Source organism: Meriones unguiculatus, chromosome 7 (assembly GCF_030254825.1).
Source record: "Meriones unguiculatus strain TT.TT164.6M chromosome 7, Bangor_MerUng_6.1, whole genome shotgun sequence".
Lineage (NCBI taxonomy): Eukaryota > Metazoa > Chordata > Mammalia > Rodentia > Muridae > Meriones > Meriones unguiculatus.
In genome coordinates this window covers 15,670,664-15,695,592 of record NC_083355.1, presented here as the reverse complement: position 1 = coordinate 15,695,592, position 24,929 = coordinate 15,670,664, and the positions used below count along the sequence as shown (strand labels likewise).

Below are 24,929 nucleotides of genomic sequence, written 5' to 3'. Positions count from 1 at the left end.
TAGGCAGATATGTTTAGAAGAGGCATAGAGAAGGCCAGGAAAGTATCCTGAGGCTACTTTCTAAGTACACTTGACTATACCTAGGATATTTTTGGTTCTTGGTGAGAAGTTACAGAAAATTGTTGGACCATATACTCATCTCCATTAGAATGCTAATCATGTTATCTCTCCCACCAAATTGTGTCTTTGTTTATTCATTATCAAAATAGTCCATTATGGGCCAGAAACTTGGATACCAAAAAAGACATAGACTTTGTACTGTGGATCTTGTAGACCCATGGAAAAATATTTGTCACAATGTGGTCAGTACATAGTTACAAACTGTGACTAGAAAGTTGTATAGTGTTATGTGATCTGTAAATAAGTAGGACCTGATCTTGGGGCCAGGAAAACCTTAGGCACAAATGGAAGCTGTGCAAAGATTTGGGGCAAGAGCTTTGGACAGGAGATGTTATGTTTGCTGAGACCTAAGGGCTGGAGAAAATGTGGGCTGTGGAGAAGAGAAGTACTGATGTCTGGAGTGCTAAGATCTAGGAGCAAAGGGATCAGGCCTCAGCCAGAGAGGAGGAGGCAGGGTCCCACAGAGAATAATGAAGATTCGTTTTGCTCTTTGTTGAAAGCAGTGAAAAGTCTTTAGATTTTTAAGTAAAGATGAAAAGGTAGGCTGAAGTGTGAAGGACACCCTGGAAGGGCAAGACCAGGTCCAGGAACCTATATTCCAATGTGGGTGGTCTAGGTGAAAGAAGACTAGTGCTTGGATTAGTCTGGTAGCAGAGACAGAGACAGGTAGATCCGGGACATCTAGAGGCACAGCACTGATGGAACATGGCGTTTCAGTGGTTTTCACAATATGGTGTAGGAAACCGAGGGCGTTCTTACCATCCTTTTAGGGCTTCTGTGAGGGCAACATTTTTTATAATCACTCGTCCCAAGTATACAGTGTAGTTCTCTCTCTCTGTCTCTCTGTCTTTCTCTCTGTCTCTCTCTCTCTCTCTCTCTCTCTCGTGTGTGAGAGAGACAGAAAGACAGATACAGGGTCTCATGTATTCCAGGCTAGCTCATTATGTAGCGGAGGATGATCTTGAACTTCTGATCCTTCTGCCTTCACCTCCCCAGTTCTGGGATTACAGGATTATAGGCATGTACCACCATGCCTGGTTTATTTGGAGCTGGGAATAAAATTCATGGCTTTATACATGCTTGGCAACTACTCTGCCAACTAAACTACATCTCCATGTTCATACCTGAAAACGCCTGAGCTTGGCTATAGTGATGGCTCAGCAATTAAGAGCTCTGGCTCCTCCTCCAGAGGACCTGAGTTCAATTCTCAGTACCTAGCTAGCTATTCTCGGTATAGGCAGCTCGGGGCTACCTATAACTCTAGTCCCAGGGGGATCCGACACCCTTTTCTGGATTCCATGGGCACCATAGGCATTTTTTTTAAAAAAAGAATTTTAGAAAAGGAGTAGGGGTCCTGGAAAGATGGGTCAATAGTTAAGAACTTGTTGCTCTAACAGAAGACCCACATGATGACTCACACCCTCTATAAACTCCAGTTCTAGGGCTGGAGAGATAGCTCAGAGGTTAAGAGCACTGTCTGCTTTTCCAGAGGTCCTCAGTTCAGTTCCCAGCAACCACAGTTCTCAAAACCACCTATGGTGAGATCTGGTGCTCTTTTCTGGTATGCAGGTATACATGCAGATAGAATACTTGTATACATAATAAATAAATCTTTAAACTCCATTTCTAGGGGATTTGATCCCCGTCTGTTGGTGTCCACAGACACCAGGCATGTACATGATACATAGACATAAATGCAAAAATAAAATTTTAAAAGAAAATACCTGAGCTTTAATTTTTCTAATGTTGTTATTATATTATAAATTGATAGTATTGGTGCTCAGGAAACAGTATACCCTAGTCTGGTTCTTTGGATTGAAGGACATTTGAAGGTTCTCAGAAGCAGTCTATTTCAGACTTTCTCTTATCCTGTGTCCTGCTCCACTCTTTCTCCCAATGCAAACCATAGAATAAAATTCACTTTTCCTCTGTGGGTCATGGGAAGTTGAGAACATCCCCTCCCCACTCTCTTTCTTTACATGTTTGAGACAGGCTTTTTCTGTCTAGCCTTGGCTGTCCTGGACTTGATTGACCAGGCCGGCCTCAAATTCACGGATATGTGCCTGCCTCTACCTCCCAAGTGATAGGATTACAGGCATGCATCACTAAGCCCTGTGAGAACCTTCTCTCTTAAAAAGCTAGTCATAAAGCCTAGAAATATTTCATGCCTTTGAGACCGTGGAACAGTTAGATGCTTGGGTCTTAAGGCTGGAGATACAGCTTAATTGTTAAGTGCATGCCTCATAAACACAAAGCACTGGCTTTAATTTGTAACACAGCAAAAATACTCAGGTCTGTAGCTCAGAGAAGAAAAAGTCAGGGGGTCCTGGAGAGATGCCCCAGCAGCACTGGCTGCTCTTCCAGAGGACCTGGGTTCAATTCCCAGTACCCACATGGCAGCTCAGAACTGTCTGTAACTTCATTTCCAGAGGATTTGACACCCTCATATCAATACACACAAAATAAAATTAAAATTAATTTTTAAAAAGGAGAGCAGAAAGGCAAAGCTAGAATGAACATTAAAGGGGGCGGTTGGGGATACCAAGTTGAAACCGTGGGTCCAGAGAAGAGTACGCATGCAGAGACTATAGAATGAGAGAAGGTAAGGGCCATGAACAGATTTAGGAATTTGACCCTTATCAGACAGAAGAGGAAAGGGTGAACAACCTGCCAGAAGTGACCAGAGAAGTAGAAAGAAAATTAGAGTGTGGGGAGAGACCTGGAATGCAGTCAGCCCGGTTGAAAAAGACAGGAGGCAAGAGTTACAGTTGTCATTTTTGCCAACAAATGTCTATGTTTACTGTAAGCTGGTCAAGTGAAAAGCTTTCTAGAGGTAAAGGGAAATCAGAAAGTCAAAAGTGTAAAGGACTAAGAAATCCGAGTAGTGGAAATGGAGTCAGAGGAGAAGTTGAAGTTGGTAAGCTTTAGCGACTCAGCCTCTTGCCTGGTTCCTCAGTCAGACCTGTTGAGTAGGTGAAAACTGCAAAGTGAAAGAAATTCAGCTCCCATCACAGCATTTGCAGATAGGGAGAAAGACAAGGTACCCTAGTGCAGTTATAGAAATCTTTACTTGAAATTTTTCCTCACACTGGGTTGAAAGTCTGCCTTTTCTCAGTTTACAGATTTATCCTGAAGGCTGCCTTCAGCAACTCACATAACACAGATTAAATATTTATATGACAGTTCTTGAAATATTTAAAATAGCTACTATGTTAACCTTTGTCTTTTCTATCATAATAAACATACTTGAATTCTATCATTTTCAAGCCAGTTAATCTGGTAAACCAGTTCATGGTAAAAATAACAACAACAACACTGTACCCAGGTGGGTATAGTGACTCATACCTATCTATTCCCAGCATTCAGGACACTGAAATAGGATTGTCATTAGTTCTAGTCAAAAGCCACAGTGCCAGGAGACCCCATCTGAAAAACAACAACAAAATTCCTTGATAATGAATTTACTCCAAAGGGTTAATAGCTTTGTGAGAGATCACCAGACAGACAGAGTTTCCCTATATGAAGGGTCTGCTTTCTATCTTTGCCTATGGATATTCTACCACCATCAAGTTTGAATTTAAGCACTGTTCCTCCATAATTTGCTGAGTGGTGCTAAGTGTTAGAGGTTAGCTAATGTATTTATAGGAAGCACATTCTAATTCCTTTGTCCCTGTGTATCTTAAATGCCTTTCTCTGTATTACACCATCTCCAACCCCCCACGCCCCAGAACAGGGGGTTGAGTCCAGGATTCCAGGCATACTAATCATGCCCTCTACCTGAGCTGCTCCATCTTGTTTTTTCACTTTAGTCCCATGGTGAGCAGATGCAATCCTGCAGACCGGTGGAGGAGATCAGTCTTTTTAAGGTGTTTGGTGAAAGCTAACAGCTTAAGGGGGAGGGGAAAATATATATGGTCAGAATATCTTTAGAGAGATCTCAGCAAGTAATAAGGAGAGGACTAAGCCGAAAGGGAGAGGAAAGACAAATAGACATAGATAAGTGGCTTCAGCAGGGGTGCTTCATACTTTAACGCTGTGAAAAGGAGAGGTGCCTCTACCTCCAAGTAGAGAATGGATTCAGATGAAGGGGAAAAGGGAAAAGCTGAAATCTTACTATAGTTGGTAGTAAAAACTCAAAACACCATAAACTTCAAGGCCTGGGACAAGTTTGAAGGGATAGAAATCAGGATAGTAGAGATGGTTTGTGCTAATACATGCTGAGAAAATGAAATGGTCACCTTCCTTCACTCTAGAGGTTCTTTTCTTCTCCCAGTAAATTCGTCTGTGATTTTAGATAAGACTATAAAGTGTGTGGTGATGGTAGCTGCGTGAGTATTGAAACAGGTTGTTGTCCCTCTCTGTGAGACAAAAAGATTGAGAAGTATTTTTGTACAGCTTTTTCCCATGTGAGCAGTTCAGGAAGTGTTGCTTACAGTTTTCTACTGAAGAAGAAAAAAGATTTGATTACACTCCTCTCTCAACTGTCCCCTAAAAAGAGAAAAGGATTTAGAAATATGTCTTTGTACTTGCAGTGACCTGCACATTAACACTGACCCAAAGCCCTAGAGCTCCCTGTGGAGGCAACTTCCTGCCTGCATCAGCTTCCTGATGAGGGTTCTCTGAGAAGAGTGAGAGGCTGCATTTCAGCCATAAGTCAGAATACAAGTAAAAGAACCGTCCATACTCTAGGGAGACAGTTTATTTCTGCTCAGCTTCTCTGAGTTAAAGAAGCTAGCAGAGTAACATAATCTGGGAAGAATTTTAACAGATCACACTTAATCCCTGGACTTCCCTTTCCATTTAGAATGCCTTCAGAGGAAACTCCAGATAGGCTCTTCTGTAGTCCTGGATTGGGCCCCTTGATGTGGCTAGAACAGCACAGTCAGCCTGGAGTACTGAGAAAGGATGTCCCATGGGAACCACCCCCATGTTGCCCTCCCACCACTGAGTGCCCTCTAAGACTGTGCAATCACTTGTGCTTTAATACCAGAGCTTTGTGCCTTCTGGCTCACTCCCAGTCACTGCTCATAAATTTGTGACCGTCAAGTCTTACAGTTCAGTGTCATCATGGCCTCTTCAGCTCCTTCCCTCACTTGTTCTCAACTGTTGGTGTGCCTCTCATTGGCTCTTAATTTTTGAAATGAAGATAAAAACAAAACTGAAAATACCCTGGAGCAGTCATGCCACCTCCTGGTGTTTCCATTTGCTTCCTCTGATAGTCATTGGTCTGGGGAGACTTCCTTTTCCTGCTCCAGGCAGTGGGCCTGTGCACAATAGCCCCTGGCATGTCGCCCATCAGATAACAAGGCTGGCTTTCTGTAGGCCACAGTGTGGATTGGAAAAAGTGAAAGTCTCTGGCTGGAAAGAAAAGCCTAGGAAATCTGTGCTCTTTCCCTGTAGGCCCTCCTGTGTCTGTAGCAGTGGCCTCATGTGTGCTAGGTTCGTCCTAACTGCAAAAGCAAGGGAGAACTCAGTAAGCTAGTAGTAGAGGGAATGTTTCGGACCAGTGTCAAATATCGATAAGTTTTTCTTTCAGACTAATCCCTTATAAGAGACATTTTAAAAAATTGTTCTAGGTAAAACATCTTCTACAGCATCTTGGGCTCAAATGCTAGAAATGACTGTACTAACTTGTTTCAGGAAGAGATTTAATGTAGAATTCTGGATTATGGGAATCAGTGAAAGTGAGAGAAGCAGATTCCTATGTCTAGACACCCAAGAGGCAGGGGTCATCTTAGCTGATTTTATTGCTCTGTGAGTTCACAGCAAAATATCCCTAAATTTATACTCAGAGCAGCTTCAATGTCTGTAAGACTTTAACATACCTGGATGAACTGTGTCCTGCAGGTTGCTGTCATTTCAGTACCCTGGTTCAGGTACTGACTTACACCAGAATTGGTAGCTTTCACTCTGAGTGAAGTGTTAAGACAGGAAATACACAAAAGTCTTTGCCTGCCTTCAAGATAGCATTAGAGCTTTGTGTCAGTCTTCTCATCTGAGACTATGTTCTTGGGTTGGTGCCTCTATGAATCAATTGGAAGTGTTCTTTTTTTTTTTTAAAGATTCATTAAGCCATTCGAGTATGCATGGCTGGAGAAGGGGGAGTTTGGGGGACTTCCACTTGATGTCATGTTGTAGGGTAAGGCGCTGGCTTCTTGGAGCTGGGAACAGAAGAGATCTTGGCCTCCCACACACCGCGAGCACAGAGAGTAGGGCGGCTTCCTCAGAAGTGTTCTTGATGGTATTTCATCAAATGTCTTCAGCACAACTGAATGAGCCTCGTGTTGAAGCAACTGATATCATGTGGAAGAATGAAGAGCTCAGTCTTGAAAAACTCTGAAAATTTAAACTCTTAAAAGCTGTCTTTTAACCACCAAATGTAAGACTCTTGTAATCCCACCAGGAGATGGAGGCAAGAGGATGAATTCAAGTCTGGTCTGGAGTATATACCCCTTTTTAAAACAAAACAACAACAAAAACACAAACAAAAAACCTGTTTTTCTCCAAGCCTGGTGGTGGTATATGCCTTTGTTCGAGCACTCAAGAGGCAGAAGCAGGTATATCTCTGTAAGTTCAAGGCCACCCTGGGTTCAGGCCAGCTAGAATTACATAGTAAAACCCTGTCTCAAAATAAAACAACAATAAATAATACCACTTCAAGAAGTAGCCTATTGTACCTTTTTTGTTGTTGTTGTTAAATATTTTTCTTCCTTTTGTTGGTCCTTCATGATTTAGGAGGAGCCTCCTTGGCTCAAAAGGTTTTTTTGAGGCCCATTGCTTTATGCCCAATATATTCTCCCCAGGTATTAAAAGCATCTCAGCCAGACTCTTTGGCAGCCCTTGTAGTATAGATGTACCTACCATCTGCCCTGACGTGCAGGCTGAATGAGCTATATGCAAAATTAAATCAGGGTGCATTCTAAATTTTCCTTGTGAAACTGCTGTCTGTCAGGAAAGAGGGAAGTTAGCATTGGATGTTCACATCTTCAGGGGAAAATGAGTCAAGGTCTTCTCCACACCTCTAGCTACTAAACTTATTTTCTTAGGCATTTCCACAGAACCTGCAGAGCGCTATCCCATAAAAACTAGCTTAATAGTCCTGAAGTAATTTGTTAAGGATGATACTTTGCTATTTCTGGTTCTGGTTGGAGGAACAGAGCCCTAGGGACATATGCCCACGTATATCCAGTTAGCTTTCGTGGACCCCAGTCTTATGTTGGGGCCCAAAGCTCAAGAGGGCTCAGTTGATAAATGTACAAGACCTCTTATTACGGTTCTTTTCACAGTTTCAGTTACTGCCAGTTAACCATTCAGAGTTTGCTTGTTATAGTCATGGTCTCTTATATCCCAGGCTGGCCTTGAACTCTATATGTCGCAGAAATGGCCTTGAGCCCCTGATCTTCCTGCCTCTAATTCCTAGCTGCAAGGATTATAGGCATGTGCCATTGGGTCTGGCTGTTTTTATGTTTTAAAAACTTTATATTTATGCCCAGATTAGCTTCAAATTCCTAAATTCAAGTGATCTTCCTACCTTGGCTCTATAAACTTCGCATCTGCCTCAGTCAGAAAATATTAAATGAAGAAATCAAGCTTGGGTGTGGTAGTACACACTTTTTTAAAAAAAATAATTCATTTTATTTTATGTGCATTAGTGTGAAGGTGTCAGGTCCCTTGGATTTGGAGTTACAGACAGTTGTGAGCTGCCGTGTGGGTGCTGGGAATTGAACCCAGGTCCTTTGGAAAAGACAGTGCCCTTAACCGTAGAGCCGTCTCTCCAGCCCAGTAGTACACACTTTTAATCCCAGAACTTGAGAGGCAGAGGCAGGCAGATCTCTGAGTTCAAGGCCAGCCTGGTCTACATAGTGAATTCTAGGACAGCCAGAACTACATAGTGAAATCCTGTTTCAAAAATACCAAAAGAAAGAGAGGGAGGGAAGGAAAGAAATCAGAGGTATACAGTTTCTTGATTACTTTTCTATTGCTGTGAAGAGACATCATGACTAAGGCAGTTTATAAAAAGTATTCAGTTGGGGGCTTGCTTTAGTTTCAGAGGGTGAGTCTATGGCCATCATGGTAGGAAGCAAGGTGGGAGGCAGGCATGACATCAGAGCAGTAGCTGGGAGCTTACATCTGATCTGTAAGAACAAGGCAGAGAGACTAGACCTGGATGGGCTTTGAAACTTTTAAAGGATTTGAAACCTCACAGGTTTCAAAGCCCACCCTTACTGACATGCCTGCAATAAGGGCACCCTCCCCCAAGTCCTTCCCAAAACAATTCCATTAACTGCAGACCAAGCGTTCAAATATATGAACCTATGAGGGCCATTCTCTCCCCTCCCCTCCCCACCAGACAGGGTTTCTTTGTGTGATATTCCTAGCTGTCGTGGACTTGCTTTGTAGACCAAATTGATTTCCAAGTCACAGAGATAAGCCTGTGTCTGCCTCCCAAGTGCTGGGATCAAAGACGTGCACCTAGGGGCTCATTATGTGCCTGTCCTGGAACTTTCTATGTAGACAAGGCTGACCTAGAATTTATAAGAGATCTGTCTGGGATTAAAGGGATGCAATACCACACTCAACCTGAGTTTTTGTTTGTTTGTTTTCATTTGTTTTGTTTTTCAAGACAAGGTTTCTCTGTGTAGCCCTGACGGTCCTGGAACTTGCTCTATAGACCTGGCTGGCCTCAAACTCAGAGATCTGCCTGCCTTTGCCTCCCAAGTGCTGGGATTAAAGGCATGAGCTACTGATGCCTGGTTGTTTTGTTTTTAAGGTGCATTATATTTAATTATGTGTATGTTGTGTGGTTATGTGTATGTGTGTGTCAGTACCAGCTGAGGCCGGAAAGATCAGATCCCTCTGGTGTTGGAGTTACAGGCAATTGTGAGCTACCCAACGTGGATGCTGGAAATCCAACTCTGATCCTCTGCAAGATCAGTGTACACTCTCAACTGCTGAGCCCATCTTTCCAGGCCCAACAATAAGTTTTAAATTGTGCTTTACTCTGAGGATATTGCTAAAATCTCACACCATTCTATCTGGAATATGAGTCATGCCTTTGTCCAATGTATCAATGATACATTTGCTACTGGCCCATTTGTCATTTAGTGGCTATCCCAATTATCAGACTGTATTATATTATTAGTGCTTGCGTTAAAGTAACCCCTTTTTTTTTTTAACCTAATGGCTCTAAAAAGTAGTGATGCTGTTAATTTTATCGAAGTATTTTGTCATAGTTGTCCTATTTTATTAGTTTGAGTTTTTGTTGTTTTGCAGTATGTAGTGCTTGGGATCAAATGCGGGGACTCCCATATGCTATACAAATGTTCTTTCATTGTGCTACATCCCTCGGCCTCGTAGCTGTTTGTTTGTTTGTTTGTCTGTCTGTTGGTTTTTTACGAGTCTTGGTATATAGCTTACGCTAGTCCTGAGTTCAATCTCCCTGCTCCTAACTCTTGAGTCCTGGGATTATGGAGTACACTGTCATGCCAAGTTAGTTATTCTTAGTCACTTATTATACATAATTTATACATTAAACTTTGACATATGCATTAACATATTGCATATGCATTGGATTTGCTATTATTTAGGGTTTCAGGCATCTGCTTATGATCTTGTAGTGTGTTTCCCAATTATATGTATCAAGGATTGAACTGATCGTTTTCCTAGGTTCCCTTGGATAGGAGGAAATGTCATTGGTGCCCAAAAGAGAGAAAGAGGAAGATGTGACATTATCAAGAGACATGACATCATGAGTAATATATAAGAACACTAAATTTTTATTGTTTACTTATTGTGTGTGTGTTCACACATGTACACAAGCATGCTAGTAAAATGTCCTTCTATCATGTGGCTCCTGGGAGTTGAACTCAAGGTGTTAGGCTTAGTAATAAATCCTCTTAACCTGTTGAGCCATCTCAAGATCCTAAGAGCAGTTTTTAAAGCTTGCTAACATCCATCTTGTGTGACAGAGTTAGTTCTGATTCATGTTTTGTGTCAAGGTTCTTAGATATATGTGCTCTAGTGCTGGTCCATCTCTGAACGTTACTTTTTAAGAAAAGTTTGAGTTTGAGCTGAACATGCTGGCTTTGGTGCCATGACCATCTGAGTTACATCCATGACCTCTTGGGCCCAGCCTTCTGTCTGCCCCTGTACATCTTGGCTCTGTTGTTAAAGAGTCTTCTCTCTGTGCTCTAGGCTCCCAGAACCCTGGCCGAAGCTCTCCTCCCCCTGGTTATGTACCTGAGCGACAGCAGCACATTGCCCGGCAGGGATCCTATACAAGCATTAACAGTGAAGGTGAATTCATCCCAGAGACCAGCGAGCAGTGTGTGAGTATGGAGGGAGGGGAGAACAGGGGGATGTCAGGGTGAACTGTGACCTGTGTCAGACCAGGATTGTGATAGGTTCTCTTTACAAACCTAAGGAATTTGACGCCCATCTCATAGTTCTTTGAAAACCAGTTCTGCCCCAAGATGGGTTATTCCTTTGAAAGGCCAAAAGTCAGTTCTTTTCAAAGATGAGATCTCCACTTCTTAACCTTGCTAGTGTTAGGTGAGCACTTAACAGTATCCCTCTTTGGGGGCCTCTCACTAGGCCCCTTTCAAAATACCACTGTGCTCTACTACTGACAGTAGCCTATTTTCATTCAGCAGTTTTAACTATGAACAACCTTGGACTGACAGATTGTTTTTCACTGACTATATTTTAGTTTTGCTATTTCTTGATGAAGGTAGGGAAGGGTTATAAATTAGACTGTAACCCTGGTAAAATAATGTGATTTTGCTAATAGCTGTATTAGTTATCTATGGTATATAACTAATTGTTACAAATTTGGTCTCAAGACAATATACCTTTATTGTTTTAGTATGTTCCTTGTGTTTGGTAGGATTGTGGCCTTTTTCTTTACTAGAGGTTGTTTAAGGATTCTCTCAGATTGTAAAGGGTGCTTGCAGTTCCTTATTATCCATCCCTCTCATAGCATGGCCTTTGTCAAGGCTAGTCCAAGACTCTGTTGTTCCAGTCTACAAAGATGGAGTCTTCTATTTTTTTTGCCTTGGCCTATTGGCTAGAACTAAGTCCCAGTTCTACCTGTACTCAAGGAAAGGGTAACTCATTGGTTACCTAATGAAGTGTCCACCACAATGGCTTACCAGTTTTGTTGGCTAGCTTTTTACTAGCAGCTTACTTAATAAAAATTATACTTTGGATTAACAAACTGAGTGTGGGCAAGACCTCTGCCTTTTTTTGTTGTTGTTGTTCTGTTTTTTCCTTCAATAAACTTGATTTTATTGCAGAGATTTAAGTTCTTCAAATTTCTGGGATTTGGCTTAAGAAGGAAGATTTTTCTAATGAATAAAATAGCCAACAGGAGGTTCAGGGAACTGAGTTTGATACCAGCACCTATGTCAGGCAGCTCACAACTGCGTGTAATTCCAGGAGATCTGACATTGTTTTCTGACCTTAATGAGTATTTGCATATCGCACACATACACACAGACATAAACAAAAACTAAAAAATAAATCTTTAAAAGGGAGGTGGGCTGGGAAGATGGTGTAGCAGTCAACAGTTCTTGCTGCTCTTGTAGAAGACCCGAATTTGGTTCCCATCGCCTATAACTGATGGCTCACAATTGCCTATAATTTCATCTCCAGAGGATCTGGCATCTCTTCTAGACTTAGTAGGCTCCTGTATTCATATGTACACAAACAACACACACACACACACACAATTTAATACCAGCATATGATCAGCATGAATCCTGGAACCAACACCCATGGATCTAGAGTAATGACTCTATTCTGAATTTGAAGGCCACACTCCCATCTTTACTGTTACTCTGTCAGAGTGGGGAATAAAGTGAAGCCTTTAGGTGATTGGGTGGGGAAAATTTTATTCTGAAAGTTCTTTGTTATTGCATTTGACTATAAGATAGAAAAATACTTTAATTTATGTATTTATGTAGATTCCTCTTACATCTGTTTTAGAGTTAGGAACTGGGAGCTTGTTTCTGTGGCCCCAGCTGTGTACTGAGTTGTTTCTGGTTTAGATATGTCTCCTTTCTTGGTCACAGTGCTCATCTGTGAAATGAGGTAATGCTTATCTTTGTAAATTATGAATTACAGAGTCTAAACAGAAGCATTAAGGTCCCACCCAAACTCCATTGGAAACCTCTGCAGGGCAATACATGTGAATTGCCAGGCCCTCGTGTTGATGGGCCAAGAAAATGCCAGCAAGAGAAACAGTGCCTGCTTTGGCCTATTGGCAGAGCCCTAGGGAAGCCAGCCAAACATTTTTCTTCATCCTAGAAGCTTGCCTTTCAAACTTAGGGAGACTGGTACCTTTGAAGCCTTGCTGAACCACTACATGGGCAAACAAAGACACTTCCATATTTTGACAAAACAAACAGATAACACATGCTAGCTCTGCCTCGGTCACCTGGATGGGATTTAAGTCAAACTGTGGTTTTATTGTGTGTTTTGCCTTATAGATGCTAGATCCCCTGAGCAGTGCCGAAAATTCCTTGTCGGGAAGCTGCCAATCCTTGGACAGGTCAGCAGATAGGTATGGAGCTGTGGGTTGTTTTTATGTTAATGAGTAGGCATCTTTGGAATGGTTTTAGGAATCGCATTGGATAGTGTGTGTCTGATACAGCCACAGGCCCAGAAACAGTGTGCTTCTGAGAAGCCCTTAGCTTCTCAACACTCTGGGAATGTTTGGGTGCAGAGTAAATAAACTTAATAATAGTTTAGAAGAACAGCTTATGTTTGTCTGCAATGTTGTTCCCAATGTTTTATGTGTCTTGACTTTACACATACTGTATTCTGCCTACCTTTTTTACCTCGTTACCATGATTTGGATTGAGAAGCAATGGCTTATTGAAATTTGAAAGAAAAATGGAATTCTCACCCATAGGTTGGTCTGCCTATTGTCTTTCTTTTCTTTCTCCAAATATTTCTAATTGAATAAGAACCTAGAATAGATAATTAGAAAACAGAATATCAGGCCAGGTGTGGTGGTTCATGCCCTTAATCTTAGCACTTGGGAGATAGAGGTAGGTGGATCTCTGAGTTTGAGGCCAGCCTGTTCTACAAAGCGAGCCCAAGACAGCCAAGGGTAAACAACCCTGTCTCAGAAAAAAAAAAAAAAAAAAAAAAGAAAAGAAAAAACAGAATATCCAGGTTGCCTAACTTAACTATTATCTGTTGATATAAATATTTGTTCTTAAACTCTTAGGCTTTTTTTAACTTTAAAAATTATTGGGCTGGAGAGATGGCTCAGTGGTTAAGAGCACTGTCTGCTCTTCCAAAGGAAGCGGGTACAATTCCCAGCACCCACATGGCAGCTCACAACTGTCTGTACCACCAATTCCAAGGAATCTGACACCCTCACACTAATACACATAAAATAAAATTAAATAAATTTAAAAACTTATTAATTCAATTTTACTTTATAATTATCTTAAATTCGTATATAGTTTGAAAGAAGAAAATGAGGTGCATTTAAGATCTGGATTCAGATCTTTCTTTACCTATGTCTTTCCTTTTTAAAAATTATTATTATTATTATTAATTACAATTTATTAACTTTGTATTCTGGCTGTAACCCCCTCTCCTATCTCTTCCCAGTCCTACCCTCCTTCCCTCTTTCCCCCCTGCCTCCCTTTTCCCCCTTACATCCTTCCCCTAGTTCACAGATATGGCAAGTCCTCTTCTCCTACTGTCTGACCCTAACCTATCAAGGTCTCATCAGGACTGTCTAGATCCTCTTTCTCTGTGACCTAGTAAGGCCACCTCACCAAGGTGAGGAGATCAAAAAGCAGGAAACCAAGTTCATGCCAGTGACCACCCCTACTCCCCTTACTGGGGAACCCACATGGAGACTAAGCTGCCCATGGGCTACATCTGAGCGGGGGCTCTAGGTCCTCTCCATGCATGGTCCTTGGTTGATTCATCAGTCCCTGCAGGCTCCTCTGAGCCCAGATTTTTGGCTCTGTTGGTCTTCTTGTGGAGTTCTTGTCCCCTCCTCCACGTCTTTCTGTCATCCCCTTCTTCCATAAGATACCCCGCACTCTGCCCAAAGTTTGGCCATGATTCTTAGCATCTACTTCAATGCCCTCTGGGGTAGAGTCTTTCAGAGGCCCTCTGTGGAAGGCTCCTGTCCTGTTCCCTGTCTTCTCATGTTTGCAGTGTCTATCCTGTTTGCTCTTCTGAATTAGGATTAAGCCTCTTCCCTAGGGTCCTCCTTGTTTAGCTTCTTTAGGAGTATAGATTTTAGTGTGTTTATCCTATATTATATGGCTAATATCCACCTATAAGTGAGTATATACCATGTGTGTCTTTCCTGCTTCTGGGTTACCTCACTCAGAATGATCTTCTTTAGTTTCATCCATTTGCTTGCAAATTTCATGATTTCTTGTTTTTAATTGCTGACAAGTATTCCATTGTATAAATATACCACAATTTCTGTATCCATTCTTCAGTTGAGGGACATCTAGGTTATAGTGCTATGTTTTATATACCAAATGGCTGTCTGGTTCACCTTATGGTATTGAAGGTTTGTTGTGTTATTTTGCTTTATTGAGACAAATTCTCACTAGATAGCTGCTCTGGAACTCACAGTCTTTCTGCCTCAGTTTCCTGTGTGCCATAACCTGGCTTGTAAGGGTGTTTGGAGCAGGCCTTCACCCCTTTATGCTAGGAAGTTGTTTGATTGGAGAATGCGGAATAGATCTGGGGCTAGGAAGCAGGAATAACTTCTTAATGTGTGATCAGTTGTCCATGAGGCTACTGGTTTTTGTGGACTAATCATTGTCCTCTAGATGTCATAGAATACATACATAGTTATTAGTATATAGATTTCTTTGGGGCCTGGTCTCTAATCAGGGAACAAAAAAGCACAGGTAAACATGGCAGGAGGTTCTATCACTTGGTAAGGCATCAGCCAGGACAAGGACTGATGGAGCTTTGGATTATCCTAAACATTGGGATGCCAAGGGAGGATAATGGTCTAGTTGTTTGAAAGTAGGAGGTAGCCCTCCAAAACTAGCTTGAGAGTTTCTTAGCTGTGACTCTAAAATAATACCTGGAGGACTAGGAGGTCAGCTTGGATCATAAAGTGTTTCCTGTACAAACGTGGACTTGAATGCAGGCTCCCGTAGACCAGTTGAAACAGCCGGGACAACACCGTGCGTCTGTCACCAGCGCTGGGAGGTGGAGACAGGGCAGCAGAGGCCACTAGCCAGCCAGTCTAGCCGAGTCTCAAAGCTCAAGGTTCGCTAAGAAACTGCCTCTGAAAATAGGAGGGAAACAGTTGGGAAAGATAACAGCTGTCAACCTCTGGCCTTCACATGCACATGTACAACCACACAGTGTAGCCGTGCACGCACAAGGTGCTTGTATGTCAAAGGTCTGTTACGACTTAACTGGTTTGCCACTTCCCTCTTAGTTTTTGTTTCCTCATCTCTAAAATGAGATGGTAGTCTAAAAGGCATAGCAACAGACACAGACTGGAATAGCATACCAGGTCTTAAGGCTTCCTGTCTGTGTCCTTGGGCACATAAAGAGGAGTGTTACCTTTAACCTGTAGGTGATCAGTGATGACTAGTGATAACAGCAGCTGCTCAATAACAGTACCTGATATTTTATTATTTGTCCTACCTTACAGAGGAATGAGAATTAAATGATGAAACACTCGCTCTGTACAATAAGAAAGCATTCTTTATCTGGAGTGCTGGCACACACCTTTAATCCTAATGGGAGGTAGAGGCAGGTAGATCTCTGTGATTTCGAGGCCAGCCCAGTATCAAGAGTAAGTTCCAGGATGGCCAGGGCTACTCAGAGAAACCCTGTCTCAATAAAACAAAACAAAAAACGAAAGCATTCTGTAAACTATAGTGTTTTCATTAGTTCTGCCTAGGCCAAGTTAGTTTGTTATTGTTGTTGTTTTGTTTGGCTAGGTTTTTGCAGCTCTTCACTTGCTGTAGAGATTGGAGATTAGGAAAAAGGCCAAAAAAATGGAAAGGGGCAAGCAGGCAGGGTGAAGTTCAGTAAGTAGTTGAGTAGAGTAGCCTGCCTCAGGCTACTGAAGTCGGGTGGTGAGCACCAGAGACTAGGCTCCAGGTAGAACTGCTTTCCTCCGCCTTTCCCCCTTGGAACATGATTTGGAAGGGAAGATGCCCTTCCTTCTGCCCTCTGGGCCGCTCTAGACATGCACTGAAGTTTATTTCGTAGTCTTTTGTTTTTTCTAGCCCATCCTTCAGGAAATCACAAATGTCCCGAGCCCGGAGCTTCCCAGACAACAGAAAGGAATGCTCAGGTGAGCTCCACAGAGCTTGGGTGGATACTGCAGAGCTTGTGGAAGGGTGTCTTGTTGGGACCACAGATGCCTCTAAAGTGGAAAGCCAACGCTGTATGTCATTCTACTCTAAAGACTCAGGAGGTCTTAGGAGCTTAAGTGACTCACCCATATTGATTCACCCTGAGTTGAGTAACTCTCCTGTCTTACTCAGATCGGGAGACCCAGCTCTATGATAAAGGAGTCAAAGGTGGAACCTACCCCAGGCGCTACCATGTGTCTGTGCACCACAAAGACTACAGTGATGGTGAGTGTTGTACATTGCCCCCTGCTGGCTGGCTGGTGAAAGACCAAACTTTTGCCTGGAAAAAGCCACCATGGAAGGAGGGTTTAGGGGTTGATAGAAAGGAAACCAGATGGTCTAGCCATTGTGTTCTCCCTTATTCCTGAGGCATTGTGCCCTAGGCTTGAGGCAAAAAGACAAGGAATTAACCAGATATGAGGTGTGAGGAGGTGTTCGTAGATAAAGATGCTGCCCTTTGAGTACATGTATGTTCCAGGGTGCCACCTCTCTAATACCATCTTCAGCAGCAGCAACAGATAAACTGAAGCGGTAGCAGAGAGATCAGGAGTAGGATGCTGAACAGACACGCTTGAGCTGTGGTTTGCCTCTTTGTTGTACCTAAGGATCAGTCATACAGCTTCCCTGTGTTCAGGGCTTCTTGAACCAAGCAACTTCCAAATTTATGTTTTCTTGAGTTTTAGGAAGCTGAGGCAGCAGCCTTTCTGGCATGAGTCAGGTGGGAAGGCGGTGGAATGCACCTGAACCGGTTGTCACTGCTGTCTCCTTTGGGTGTCTGGGTTTGTAGCCAGGGCTCTGCCTTGCTCTGTCTTTACTCCTGCACCCTTTCAGGCAGAAGAACATTTCCCCGGATACGGCGGCATCAAGGCAACCTGTTCACTCTGGTGCCCTCAAGTCGGTCCTTGAGCACAAATGGAGAAAACATGGGTGTACCTGTGCAATACCTGGACCCCCGTGGACGCCTGCGGAGCGCAGACAGCGAGAATGCCCTCTCTGTGCAGGAAAGGAATGTGCCAACCAAATGTGAGGAGAGTACTGTCGGGTGCTGAGGCTAGCTGCAGGGCAAAAGCTGAGCTGTGGTACATAGTCTCAGTAGTATGCTGCTCTGGCACATTCTCCCTAATCAGAGAGTGTGGGAGGAGGTACCATACTCTAGAATATAGGCCTAACTCCATGGCTGTATGATAAACTGTTTCTTCTTTCTGGTCTTTAGTTTTCCCGTGTTTAAGCTAAAGGGCATACTCTCCATCCTTGTCATATTCAGATATTTAGGAGCAAGCGAGGCATGATGGTATGCCTCAGCACTCAGGAACCTGAGGCAGGAAGATCGACAGTTTGAGGCCAGCTTGAGTTATACAGTGAGTTCAAGGCTAGTCGGTGTTATACACCAAGGCCCTGTCTCAAAGTCGTAATGAACAGACAAAAACATGCCAAGAGTTGAAAATAAGATGATTTGATTAGCACAGGTCATTTTACCAGTCCTGTGCTTCTCAGGACTCTGTCCTTAAGGTCCTGTGACCAAGGGCTTAGGCCTGCAAGAGGAGGGAGGGATGATGGTGCTGGGTCCAGGTACAGGAAGTTCATGATCCAGTGCTCTCTCTTGTTGCTCTCTAGCTCCTAGTGCTCCCATCAATTGGCGTCGGGGGAAGCTCCTGGGTCAAGGTGCCTTCGGCAGGGTCTACTTGTGCTATGATGTGGACACAGGACGTGAACTTGCTTCTAAGCAGGTCCAGTTTGACCCAGATAGTCCTGAGACAAGCAAGGTATGGCCTTCCCCATACACCAGCCTCCAGCCAAAACACCTATTGATTACTTGTCTAAAGTGATACAAGTTGCTTCTCCATAATGTCTTCCCAAATTCCCTTGATATTTATCTTAGCTCTAGCTAAGAGGTGAAGGGCCAGTGTTCCAACATGTATGGAGCCGCTAGGAGAAGGAAGGCATCCATACTAAAGTCCTTAGCAACCCAAACTGAGATCTGATGACCAATTAATTCCCTAAAGGGCGCTCTTTGGACAGAGGCTTGGCTCTGAAGAAAGCTATGGAGCGCTCTCATTTGTTCCTGTGGAAGTAGGAGTCACATAGTCTATGCCTCAATTTGAGTAGACAAATACAACAGCCACTTTAACTAGACTTCTGTAGCCCCTCCTCCCTCCTCGATCCTTCCTGTTTGCTTTCCTCTGGGTGAGGAATGCTGCATCCTAAGGGCTGCCTAACATTGTGGCCAGGGGCCAGACAGTTGAGTTTGCTGTCCCCCCGCTGAAGTTAACCAAGCAGACCCCTGTGAACATAAACTAGGGCAAGATAAGCTGATCCCAGGTGGGTATACCCGGACCCTGAGTGCCTATTTGACCACTGGCCCCTCTCTAGGAGGTGAGTGCTCTGGAGTGTGAGATACAGTTGCTGAAGAACTTGCAGCATGAGCGCATTGTGCAGTACTACGGCTGCCTTCGGGACCGCGCTGAGAAGATCCTCACCATCTTCATGGAGTATATGCCAGGGGTATGCACCCGTGGCTGCATGTGACAGTCACACAAGAGGGCTTGACTAGGGCTAGTGGCTGTGGGCATGAGTCACCCTTGATCTGGGCCTGACCCCATGCAGTTCTAGGAAACCTCATGTTCAGTGATGGCAGGACTTGAAAGCAGGAGGGCCATGCCCGTGGCTACAGAGCGTGTGTGAGATAAGAAGTGGCCCTGGATGGGCTGGAGAGACAGCTCAGTGGTTAAGAGCACTGTCTGTTCTTCCAAAGGTCCTGAGTTCAATTCCCCACAACCACATGGTGGCTCATAACCATATAATGAGATCTGGTGCCCTCTTCTGGCATGTAAGCATACATGCAGACAGAATATTATACACATAATAAATAAATCTTAAAAGAAAAAAAAAAAATGGTCTCGGTCCCTGTCAGGCAAGTACAACCTTTACGTGGAACAGGGGGTCCCCTCAACTTGTTTAAGGACCGTTTCATGCTTTTCCCTAAGCTGTCTGACAGTGATGGCAAAAGTGGCTCATACATGCAAATGAGACTGTCACAGTACTGGGCACTGGAAATAACCTTGTCTCCTCTCCCAAGCCAACCCCCAAGGGAACTCTCTTGACTCCTTATGCTTTATTAGGGTTCTGTAAAAGACCAATTGAAGGCCTATGGAGCTCTGACAGAAAGTGTGACCCGCAAGTACACCCGGCAGATCCTAGAGGGCATGTCATACCTGCATAGCAACATGATCGTGCATCGGGACATCAAGGGTGAGTAGCGGTAAAGCTGTGGCCGAGGTACCAAGACCTAGGGTCAGGCAGCCATAGTAGGGCAAACCTTTAGTCCCAGTACTTGGGAGGGAGGCAGCAGATGGCAGGTCTCTGTGACTTTGAGGCCAACTGATCAGCATAGTGTGTCTAAATCAGTCAGGCCTCCATAGGGAGACCTAGGTTCAAGGCTACTTATTACCAATAGACCAATCACTAGCCTAACTACTCTTTTTAACCTAACTGCTCTTGAGCTTTGTGAAAAATAGGACCCCAATTACTTCCTTAATTGGAGACAAGTGTAAAAATTGGTTGAACACTATGGGGCAAATATCAAAAATGCAAATCTTGACTATGGGGCTGATCCTTTTTATACCCTGAGGCTTCGCTAAGGCTCATGCCTAAGTCAGTGATGGCCCTAGCCTTCCAACAGTTTTCAGTCACCCAGGAGGGGAGATAATAGGAAAATAAGAGGGTCCAAAGTGGTTGCCTTTTCCCTTTCATGCCTTAGGAGCCAACATCCTCCGAGACTCAGCTGGAAATGTGAAGCTTGGGGATTTTGGGGCCAGCAAACGCCTGCAGACCATCTGCATGTCAGGGACGGGCATGCGCTCTGTCACTGGCACACCCTACTGGATGAGTCCTGAGGTCATCAGCGGCGAGGGCTATGGAAGAAAGGCAGATGTATGGTGAGCACGGCGGGTGCTGTCTCTCTGCCTGAGCTGAAGGGTCTCTGAATCAAACATGACTTGGGGACCGATGACCTACTCTAGCTGGCTGGTACACACAGGGCTTAGATTCTGTAGTAGGCCAAGGGGAATAAATACAGGGGCACTTTGACAGAAGGAATGGATTTTTATCCTAAACAACAAAGGGCTATTGCTAAGGACTTGGGCTATGGGAGTCAAAATCCCTCATGTTTGCTAGACCTCTTTAAGAAGTAGGTTTGGGCATGGGCCTGGTTGTTCGCCCCTTTAATCTCAGCATTAGATAGAGTCACTGAGTTCAAGGCCACCCTGGTCTACATAAGCCAATCAGGGATAGAATTAAACCATGCCTCAAAAAAAGAAAGAAAAGAAAAGGTAGGTTCTGGGACTAGGGAGGATGGCTCCATGGCTAAGAATACTTCCTGTACAGGTATGAGGACCTGAGTTCAAATCCCCAGCTCCCACATAAAAGCCAGGCATGGTTGATCATGCCTGTAATTCCAGTATTGGGAGGTAGAGACAAGTGGATCCTGAGAGCTCCTTGACAGCCAGTCTAACCAAAAAAAGCAAGCTTCCATTTAAGTGAGAGACACCAACTGTATCACGACAGTAAGGCACAGGAGACACTTGTCCTTCTCTAGCCTCTGTGTGCAAATACAGACATTCTTGTGTGCATACAAAACACTCACATATACAGAGTGCAGGATCTATTATTCTAAAGGCCTAGATTTGTCCTAAACAAGAATAAACTCAGCCTTCTTATGCCCAAATGGCTTGCTTTTGATTTACTTAATGTCCATTTTCAGAAAGAACCCAAGAGTTACAAGAACTCTCCTTGGAGAGTATTGTGAGTCCTCCTCCAAAGATGTCTAAATGCAACTGCCAAAACCTCTAAGTGTGACATGTATGACAGCAGGGCCTCTGTAACTGTGAGACACTATCCTGAACTCTCTGGGTGGCTTGAGGTAACCATGAAGTCCCTATAAAAGAAAGGCAGGTCAGAGTAGGTAGTGGGAGATGTGGCAAAGGACACAAAGGTTAGGGTGACTCGGTCAAGGAATTGATGACCAGAAGCCAGGAAACACAAAGTGGGCTTGGGGAGGCTATTGCTTAATAAAATTGAATGTGTTAAATACACCAAGGCCTTGAGTTCAAATCTCTCACATGAGAGAAACAGGAAGAAATGCAGACAGCCCCTAAAAGATGGAAAAGCAAGAGAATAGGAACTATTTGCACCAACAGGAAACTAATAGCTTGGAGCCTGTCAGTACTCTTCCAGTCTCGGTAAGTACCCAAGTGTACTTATATACTGCATGGCGGTATGTATTTGTAATCCTATCAGCCCTTAGCTTGGCCCGGTTGTCCTTCAGTGTGGTCTGAGAAAGATAGCTGCTTTCATTGCGGCGGGTGGTGGTGAGAGCCTAAAGTTGGCTGACAGGTGACAGGTCTGTCTCTTCCAGGAGCCTGGGCTGTACTGTGGTAGAGATGCTGACAGAGAAACCACCTTGGGCAGAGTATGAAGCTATGGCTGCCATTTTCAAGATCGCCACCCAGCCCACCAATCCTCAGCTGCCCTCTCACATCTCAGAACACGGCAGGGACTTCCTGAGGCGCATTTTTGTGGAGGCTCGTCAGAGACCCTCAGCTGAGGAGCTGCTCACACACCACTTTGCACAGCTAGTGTACTGAGCTCTCAAGGCTATGCTGCTGCCAGCTGCCACCTGCCGAGCAGGCAAGGGGCTACTGTCAGCTCAGTGAAGTTGCTGCTTCTTCCAGGCAAGGCTGTGGACAGTGGAGCTTCGGTCCAGCCAGTTTGTCTGTGCCCCATCTGCCACTGGGACTCAAAGCCAGGATGGGATAGCTGTGGCATCAAGACTGGGAGTCCCCAGCCTGTAAGACCCAAGAACGTCAGCATCCTAAGCTCAGTGTGGAGGGAAAAGGGCTGGGAACAGTATGCAAGACAGCTGTGGGTTTTGCCTGCCCTCAGAAGTGTCCTAACACTGCAGTCAGCACTGAAGCCCAGAAGGACTGGGGCACAGGACTTACTCAAGGGTATGAATAGTGTTATTTCATTCAGAGTGTTAACTTTGTTTCTCCTCCCACCGGAGTGTCTCTGGGCTGCATGAGCCCACTAAAGCCTGAGGTAAAGCTCAGCATCCCCAGCCAACAGAAGGTAGAGGTTTGGGCTGCCGTCACTTAGAGCCTCCAGGTGTGCTTTGCCAGTCCTGTCTTTTACCAAAGATGAATGAAGCAAATGTTATGCTGCCTTATTCTGGGAAGGAGGAACCTGCCCCCATAAACAAGCAGGGCCTGAGATACGGAGCTGCCTCCAGTGACTGGGGAGACCCAGTCTTGTCAATGCAATTGTTTTACAAGTTGGAGTCACTCTTATGCTGTTCCCAGTTTTAAACTGGAGACTTTGCCCTCTGAGCTCTGGAGACCCGTGTGGGCTTGGGCTGGATTGGAAAGAACTGCTGGGATGGCCTCTGCCCCCGGCCTGGCATCTGTTCCCTCACTGGAGCAGAGAAGAAGGTAGGCAACACAAGGAAGGACCTGGCCCTGGCCTCATTGGGCAACTAGGGAAAGGGCAGGGGGTTGGCTCAGGCTCTCTGCATCTCAAACCCATCAGGCCTGAGCCCACTCCATGGGGTAGAAAGTTCTTGTGCCGCCACCACCAACCATCTCCAAAACCACCAGCTGTGTTCCTTAGCCTGCCTTGCCCAGTTGTGTCATCAGCCTCTTCCCTTGTTCCTCCCATAAGGGAGGATGCCAAGAGGGGTTGGGGAAAAGAGTATCTCCAAGCAGCTTAGAGTTGGCCATAATTTACCTCAGCCTGGGAGCTGGTCCTTTCTTCCAGCCCCTTCCTTCCCCTCCAAATGTGCCTATTGCTAGAGCTCCTCCCTCTCAACTCCCAAGAAATTTGGGAGTTGTCATTAAAGAAAAGGAAAAAAAAAAAAAAAAAAAAAAGCCAGTGCCCAGGGATGGGCATCTCCAGGGAGCTGGGGATTAGCGCCAGGCAGCTCTTTGCCAGCCATGCCCACTTCCCCATGGGCACAGAACAAGCCAAAGCCTTCGTTGTGTGTTGACGATGCACTTTTATGAATGTAGTTTCTATCGCTGTTTTTAGCCTTTTCACATCATGTAATGTGAGGCCTTGTACTTGTTAATTTATATCTCAGATCCATATTTGATGGTTTTTATATATCAATTCTAGACTGTTACCGGTGATGGACTCCTGAAGAGAGAACAGAAATTGAAAGCAGCTGGTTTTGCAGATATGTGTATTGCACGGTGCCAATTGGGCCTGGGCCCCTCTGTTTTATTTCCTTTTCCTCAGGGGTCTGTCAGGCCATTCTCTAACTGTTCTGAAGCCAGTGAGTAAAGTCCTGCTTCCAGCTCAGCCTTTACCCAAAGTGGGGACTGGCCCCTTTTCTAGACCAAAGCTGACAAAAGGCAGCTTGGCCTCTCCATGACCCCATCCTGGTGGCTGTAGCACCCCTTAGCCTGTCCCCATCCACACCCCTAAACCTCAAGAGGAAATAAAGCTTGGTGGGCTGACAAGATCTCAGATGAGACAACTCTGCTTGTCACAGGTTCAGGCTCTCACAGAGGTGTCCCCACCCCCATCCCCACCCCCAGGCTGGGGGCCATTTTACCTCATAGGGAATGTTTCTAAAATGAACTTAAAAGCCAACAAAACCTGCACTCCAAAGGGGGAGGAAGATCCCTTTCTTTGTGCCAAAAACTGTGGACATGCTGACTCAGCATCCTCAGGACCAAGCTATTAATTTATTTTTATTAACAAATCTAAATAAGTTGTGGGCCTCCAGGATGGCCTGGGCCCAAAGGTTCTGAAGGACAGTCTCCTAGCAGCCCTCGGCCTGCTGTGTGAAGATGCTGTGTCACCATTTGTTCTTCATTCCATGGGGTTTATCTGCCTTCACCAACCCCACGTGGAAAGGCCAGCCTGGGTCAGGTGCATGCTGCCATCCCTCCTGCCCTTCCCACTTACCCAGCTCTGTGTCTGTCTGAATTGTGGATTGTGCAGAAGAACCTGCAGCCATAGTTATTTGACTGTATCTTGACTGAGGGCTTGCAGTGCAAAGCCAGGCCAGTGCATTACTTACAATAAAAGGGATCATTTATATCAGAAGGGTCCTGTGACCATGATTTTGGTTGAAGGTGGGAACTTTTACAGGGATGGGTTGGGTACAATGCCAAATACCAGGTTTAGACCCCACAAATAGAACTTGAAGTGGGTGCCCAAAGTGGCATCCTGGAATGACTTGGCCAAGCATTATTGCCAACTCAGGTGGTCCCTCTTTCCTTTCATCTCAGTGTTCCACTGAGACAAGACTGTTGGTCCATCCGATCTGAATATATCAGAAGCTGAGTTCCTGGGACTCATGGCATCCTATTGAGTCTTCCTGGCTCAGAGGGGCTTCCCTTGGTCCTGTTCTTACAGAACATCAGTCAGAGG

General features: G+C 44.5%; 1 protein-coding gene across 3 annotated transcripts in view; it reads left to right on the top strand.

Moving 5' to 3' along the window:
• The window catches only part of Map3k3 (mitogen-activated protein kinase kinase kinase 3), a 70,250-nt gene extending 45,648 nt beyond the window's left edge, over positions 1-24,602 (top strand). For 2 of the 3 annotated variants that reach the window (XM_021634308.2, XM_060386533.1), the window contains 10 exons: positions 10,315-10,448; positions 12,609-12,682; positions 16,368-16,435; positions 16,629-16,721; positions 17,328-17,519; positions 18,111-18,259; positions 18,867-18,998; positions 19,616-19,745; positions 20,254-20,431; positions 21,910-24,602. In XM_021634308.2, the coding sequence (XP_021489983.1) occupies positions 10,315-10,448; positions 12,609-12,682; positions 16,368-16,435; positions 16,629-16,721; positions 17,328-17,519; positions 18,111-18,259; positions 18,867-18,998; positions 19,616-19,745; positions 20,254-20,431; positions 21,910-22,138 (1,379 nt within the window). In that variant the 3' untranslated portion in view covers positions 22,139-24,602. The remainder of the gene's footprint in view (positions 1-10,314; positions 10,449-12,608; positions 12,683-16,367; positions 16,436-16,628; positions 16,722-17,327; positions 17,520-18,110; positions 18,260-18,866; positions 18,999-19,615; positions 19,746-20,253; positions 20,432-21,909) is intronic. The other variant, XM_021634309.2, reaches the window with a different exon arrangement.
• The last annotated feature ends 327 nt before the right edge of the window (positions 24,603-24,929 follow it).